At 40.0% G+C, this 6,784-nt stretch overlaps 1 protein-coding gene across 21 annotated transcripts in view; it reads left to right on the forward strand.

Annotated features, from left to right (window-relative positions):
• The window catches only part of LOC102497941 (myomegalin), a 251,520-nt gene that overhangs the window by 169,884 nt on the left and 74,852 nt on the right, over positions 1 to 6,784 (forward strand). For all 21 annotated transcript variants that reach the window (XM_014583310.2, XM_014583309.2, XM_014583296.2 and 18 more), the window contains 4 exons: positions 597 to 776; positions 1,643 to 1,837; positions 2,871 to 3,038; positions 3,194 to 3,275. In XM_014583310.2, the coding sequence (XP_014438796.1) occupies positions 597 to 776; positions 1,643 to 1,837; positions 2,871 to 3,038; positions 3,194 to 3,275 (625 nt within the window). The remainder of the gene's footprint in view (positions 1 to 596; positions 777 to 1,642; positions 1,838 to 2,870; positions 3,039 to 3,193; positions 3,276 to 6,784) is intronic.

Consider the following 6,784-nt stretch of genomic DNA (forward strand, 5'->3'; position numbering starts at 1 on the left):
ATATATATATATACACCAGCAGATGGCATGGTGGTTAGGGGCACTGGACTCCCACATGGCTGACTGCTGTTTGAGTCCTGGACCTAGGACTTGCTTTCTCACTTTTCCTCTCTCTCTCTCTCTCTCTCTCTCTCTCTCTCTCTCAGACACACACTCTGTCCCTCTCTGGTCAAATTAAAATAAACAAATTAATAAGGTAAAATAATTCTTAAAAAGAATTTTAAAAATATTATATACCTGTCCATGTATATTAGGACAGTTTATTAACATTTACTGTAGGCGTTTTCACATACTCATTTTAGAGCTTATATATCTAATTATCAGCCACTTCTTAAAGAAGTCCTTCACCTTCTCTATATTATAGCATACTTCCTCCAAAATACTTCATTTTGTCACGTACTCTATTTTTCCATAAACTAAATGAGAGTTTCTAAAGGCAAAAAATTGATGAGTATTGCACTGTTAAGTTAGATACTTAAGTTTTCTCCTTTAGCAAAAATTTAAAGGAGGCAATTTAAAGGTAGATCTAATTTCTTGTTTATTTCCTGACAAACATGGGGTGTCCTTTGACTTATGGCTGCCACTTTATGTTGTAGAGTATGGAGAGTCTGCTGAGGGCGAAAGGCCTGGAAGTGGAACAGTTATCTGCTACCTGCCAAAATCTCCAGTGGGTGAAAGAAGAAATGGAAACCAAATTTGGCCATTGGCAGAAGGAACAAGAGAGTATCATTCAGCAGTTACAGACATCGCTGCATGACAGGAACAAAGAAGTGGAGGCAAGGCTTCTGTTACCTGAAAGGCAGTTGGTTTAGTGTTGGATTAGGAGTCTTGAGGTCTGGGAGGCCGATGACCCAAGTCTTTAATTCTGTTCTGTGCCTGGGCAAATCATTGACTTTTACTAGTACTCTTTTTTTACACCTATACATGTAAGTTGAGAATTATCTTTCTCAAAAAAGTTATATGAGAATTAATGAGATCTAAAAAAATACAGTTACCATATGGTAGCTGACCTTTGTTAGTTATACTGCTCAAGCTGGGTCAGGCACTGTTTTAAGAGCCTAACGGATACTAATTGACTGAATCTTCACGAGTCTGTGAGGGATATACAGTCATCCCTGTTTTATAAATAACAAACTTCTGAAGTTAAGTAACTTGTCCAAGGCACCATAGCTAATAAGTGACAGAGGCAGAATTCCACCCAGGTAGTATGGCCGTGCTCTCCTATAGAGATAGAAATGGTGTCGCCATGCTAATACATGCGGTGTTCCATATTTCTTTTCAGCTTGTCATTCTGTGCTTCCCCTAGAAAGTTGTACTAGGGAGAAAACTGAAACGAAATGACCTGAGTGTCCATTTCTGTTTAACATAAAGTGTTACGTGCCCTGAGCAAATAGGGAAAGAACTTATTTCAGAAAGTAATATGTACTTTACCACAATGCCTGTTCACTCGCTGCACATGTACTTACAGTGTTTTGTATGCTAGGTCTGCACTAGATCTGGAGAAACGAAAGTGAATAAAACATGATCCTTATTCTCAAGAATCTCACAGTTCTTTTTCCTGTGATAGGCTCATATAAGCTTTTCAATATGTAGAAGAGGGAGTTCTTTCCTCTAGAAACTTATCCTGTTCCTTCTGTGTTAGGATCTCAGTGCAACCTTGCTCTGCAAACTCGGACCAGGGCAGAGCGAGATAGCTGAGGAGCTGTGCCAACGCCTGCAGCGCAAGGAACGGATGCTGCAGGACCTTCTAAGTGATCGGAACAAGCAGGCCGTGGAACATGAAATGGAGATCCAGAGCCTGCTTCAGTCGATGGGCATCAGGGAGCAGGAGAGCCAAGTAAGGACTAGTGACGGCCCAGGAAAGTTCCACGTAATGCATTTATTTGTACTCTGCAAATAGGAACCATTTGAACCTTGCAACATGTAAATGTTTATATTATTTTACAGTCAATTCTGTTAGCTTCTTTCCTTCAATTTTTTAGCCATTGGAAAAGTGCTGTGCATTTCTGCATAGAAAAACATAGGGAAATACCTCATGACTTGTCCAGTGACCCAACAGAATGCAGTTTTAGATCAGTTATCAAAGTATAAAATGTTTTTGGGATACTTTGCATTTGGATGTGTGCCTAATAATAAGGTTTCTAGTAAACCTCTAAGGTAGCTTTTTTTTTTTTTTTTTAAATGCTCTGATTGTTTTGTGAGAAAGGAGTATGGAGTTCTGGAGTGTTTGGGTTTTGATTCTAAGTGATCAAGACTTGAGTGGTATTTCCCAGGCTGAAGGAACATCTATCCCAGAGTAAAGAATACATCGTTCTCCTAGTTCAAACCAGAATCTTAACACCTTTGCCTGATACAGATCTAGCAGAACCTATTTCAGGTCCTCTTACCTGTAACATCTGTTTTTCAGTATTCTGTCTGTGAGAGACTTTCCATTCACTTGACTATATTTTCCCCTATAAACTGAAATTAGAAAAACTATTAGGGCCCACTAACTTTTATAAATGGATGGCTTTTAAGAAACAACACCAGGGACCAGCAGTTGGCGTAATGGCTATATCGCTGGACTCCCATGTAGTTGACCGCCATTCAAATCCTAGCCCTGGTGGCTTAAATTCACACCAGGCACGTGTGCGTGTGTGCCCAAGATCTCGAGAGGAGAAGAGAGGAGAAGGGGCTGCAGTGTGGCCATCCCCCCCTGGGGGTGTGATTTCTCACTTTCTGTCTCTCTGTCTTTCTGGTGAGCTCATGTGCCCTATAGCAAAAACCTCTCCAGAAAAATAAAAATAAAAATAAAAGAAATACCACCAGAACACAAATTTTGTTTTGCTGGAATATTTTTTCTAATGTTTCTCGTGATTTCCTCTTACTAGGCTGCAACAAAGAAGATGGTGCAAGCCCTAATGGAAAGAAACTCAGAATTACAGGCTCTGCGCCAGTACTTAGGCGGGAGAGACTTCATAATGTCCCAGGCACTCATCTCCAACCCACACGCTGAAGTTCCCTCCATTGGCCCCCATCTCGGAGAGCAGACTGATCAAGTAAGATCTGTGGACTTGCATAGGTACTCATTCCCACTGCATTTCCTTTTTGTTTGATGATTTTTTATAACAAACTCTGTGAGAATATTCTCAGTCCTGCCATTGTAGTCAGAGGCCTACACCTGTCTAAATTTGCTGACTCTCCTTGTTTTTAGGGTTCGATGCATATTCCCTCCAGAGATGATAGCACATCATTGACTGCCAAAGAGGATGCCAGCATACCCAGGTCTGCCTTAGGTAAGTGTCAAGTTTTGTTTCATGGGAGGACCTTCTAATTTTCCTTCTTCTGTTTCTGTATTAATGGATTTGTCCAAGATTCTCTTTCTCTTCCTACTGTAATGGAAAAAAAAAAAAAAGTTTGGATTCTCCCAAAAAACTGAAGACATCCTTTCTAGGAAGGACTGATCTTAGCTTATGATGAATAGAGGTTATCGCTCTGGGGTCACAGTTTGGCCCGGAGAAACTGCATCATAATTCTCCTTTTCAGGGATTCAGAAGTGCAGGAGGTAGTGCTTTGAAACTCCACAGAAGGACCATGAGGCAGACACTTCCTGGGTATCTGTTGGGGACATCACCTACACTTAGTGTTGGGAAGAGAAAACAGTGTATGCTGACTTGTTAACCTCAGCACCACTCAAGGGATAGCTGTGGGCCTTGAACTCCCTAAGGACAACAGAATTCTGTCCATGGTAGGACAGAAGTCAGATGGGTACCTTGTACTGAAATCTCTGATTTACATAGAGCAGAAGTTTACTATCTAGAGTAGCTCCAAGGAAGATCTAGCTCAGGGAGTTCCAGAAGTAGGGACTCATATTGATTAGTGAGGCAGTGATTATAGGCTATTATAAGGTTGAAGACCTGGAGAATTAACTTATGATTTTTTGAATTGATATTAAGAATGCAGAAACTTTGTGTTTATATTATAGTTGATACCGCAGAGTATTAGAGCATTCCATAGAGAAGTCTCACAAGCAATCATTCTCTAGTAGGAAAACTTTATGTTAGTTAATGAATGAAGAACACTGGATTTGTTTAATTAACTCTCTACTTTTCATTAAAATTTACTTTTCACTACTTTTTTATTTGGAAAATTTCAAACCTACAGAAAAGTGGCAAAAATAAAACAGTGAATGCCCACGTACGTTTGTACATGGGGCACGTGCACTTGCCAGAGAAAGACAGTGAGAGGAAAAGTAAGAAATCACCTTCCAGGGAGGACGGCCACACTGCAGTTCCTTCTCCTCCATTGTCTTCGTCAATTTTGGGCATGCACATACATACACCTAGCATGATTTTGAAGCCGCCAGGTCCGGTAGTCAGTCATGTGGGAATCCAGCTCCTTAACCTCTATGCCACCTGCTGGCCCCCTCATGTACATTTTTATTAAGATTAACCAATTGTTTTTGTTAACATTTTGCCATATTTTGGGATTTATTTTCTACATACACACATGATATCATGTTTTTCTGAACCATATGAAAATTTCATGTACACATCATGACATTTCATCTCTAAATATTAATAGTTCAGTAAATACAGCCTAAGAATAGGGCTGTTCTCCTTTCTAAATGTAATTATCACACTCAGGAGACTTAATCTTACTACAGCCTTGGTATCTATTGGGGCATTGGAAAAGTCATGACATATTTCTGCATAGAAAAAGTTGATGTTCAGAGATCTTATTGTTCTAATAATTTTTCTCTGTAACTGTTTTCCCCCTCGGCATTGTGCACTGTGCTTAGTTGCTGTATCTCTGTAGTATCTTCTAATCTAGAACAGTTTTGAAGCCTTTTGTCTCTGTGACATTGGCTTTTTAATTTTTTTTTTAAGACAGGTTTTAGGTATAGGGCGCATGCACTCGCTGGAGAGACAGAGACAGACAGAAAGTGAGAAATCACACCCTGGGGGGTTGACCACACCACAATCCCTTCTCCTCTATTCTCTGCTTTGATTTTTGAGTATACACGCACACTCCTGGCATGAGTTTTAAGCTACTGGGTCAGGGACTCGAACTGCCGTCAACTACATGGGAGTCCAGCAATGTAACTATTATGCCATCTCCTGGTCCCAACATTGTCATTTTTTAATCCAGGCCAGCTATTCTTCCACAATTTCTATCTGATTGTTTCCTTGTGCTTAGATTCAAGGTAAACATTTTTAGTGAGAATATTATATGGGGTGATGTCTTTGTGTATTATAATCAGTTTGTGTATTATTTTTGATAATACTATGTTTAGTTACTTGGTTAGAATTGTATCTGCTGTATCACTACTCTGTAAAGTTTCATTTTTCTTCTTATAATTAGGGGTTAATAGCTTGCATGCTGGCAGTGGTGTTTCCCAGCAGTCATTCACTTAGTGGTGCTAGTATGACTTAAGTCTTGTCAGAATCAACTTGCACATTGTCAGCTTGAAAAAAGGTTTTTCTGGGCCAGCAGGTGGTGAGGAGGTTAAGGCAGCTGCATCCCACATGGCAGACTCTGTAGTTTGAGTTCTGGACTTGGTTTGAAAAACACGTCAGGCACATGTATGTGCATGCCCAAGATCCCAAGATGATAATGGAGAAGAGATTGTGTCATTTCCCTGCAGGGGTTGATTTCTGGCATTTCCTTTCTGTCTGTCTCTGACAAGTGCTTTATATAGCAAACTTAAAAAAAAAAAAAGAGATTTTCTAAAATTTCTTATTTATTTACTAGTGGCTATCATTTTATTTAAAAAGAGCAGCCTTTTCTCCTGTTTTCCCACCCTAATTATTTGTTTGTGTCAATATAATTAAATAAAAAAAATATATTATTCATTTGTCATTATTCCATTTAATGCCCAAAACAATCCCAGATTTGGTTATGAGGAGGTCCTTCAAACTGCTCCCCTGTTCTTTTCCTGTTTCCCTGTCAGTGTTTGAGCACTAGCATAGTTTCTGGCACAGTAAGGTGTTCTGTGATCACTTTTTACTTCACCTGCCTCAGTCCTGCAATCAGCTATGGCCTTAAGAGCTACCTGGTTGCTTTTTGTGAGTGATTACATTCAGAAACTACTGGGTCATCAAAAATATCATGATGCATATTTGCACAAAAAAGCATAGAAAAAACATCATGACTTTTCCGACAACCCAATAATGTCTGGGCACAAGGGGTTCATTGCAATGTGGATGTCATTTTCTTCTAGGCCCTTTTATGTCAACAGAGCTAGCAATGATTTTTTTTTTTTTTTTTTTTTGAGAGGTTTTTGCTATAGGGCACGTGCACTCGCCAGAAAGACAGAGAGAGACAGAGAGATAGAAAGTGAGAAATCATCCCCCCAGTGGGGATGGCCACACCACAATCCCTTCTCCTCTAGTCTCCTCTCGGGATCTTGGGCACGCACGCACATGTGCCCAGCATGAGTTTAAGCCAGCGTGGGAGTCCAGCGACATAGCCATTATGCTAACTGCTGGTCCTGCAATGAATTAAAAAAAAAAAATCATTTATTTATTTATTTATTCATTCATTCATTCATTTATTTGTTTGTTTTAATTTAACCAGAGAAGCACAGGGAAGGAGGGAGGGAGGGAGGGGGAGAGAGCGAGAAAGAAAGAATATGTAAGAAAGCAAGCTGCCAGGTCTGGGACTCAAACCATGGTCAGCCATGTGGAAGTCCATCGACCTTAACCATCATGCCACCTGCTGGCCTACAATGAATTTTTAAGAAGCTTGCACGTGCGCGCATGCATGTGTGTAATGATTTGATTATTTTTATCCTTAGGGCATT

This window comes from Tupaia chinensis, unplaced genomic scaffold (assembly GCF_000334495.1).
Source record: "Tupaia chinensis unplaced genomic scaffold, TupChi_1.0 Scaffold144247_1, whole genome shotgun sequence".
In the NCBI taxonomy this organism is placed as follows: domain Eukaryota; kingdom Metazoa; phylum Chordata; class Mammalia; order Scandentia; family Tupaiidae; genus Tupaia; species Tupaia belangeri.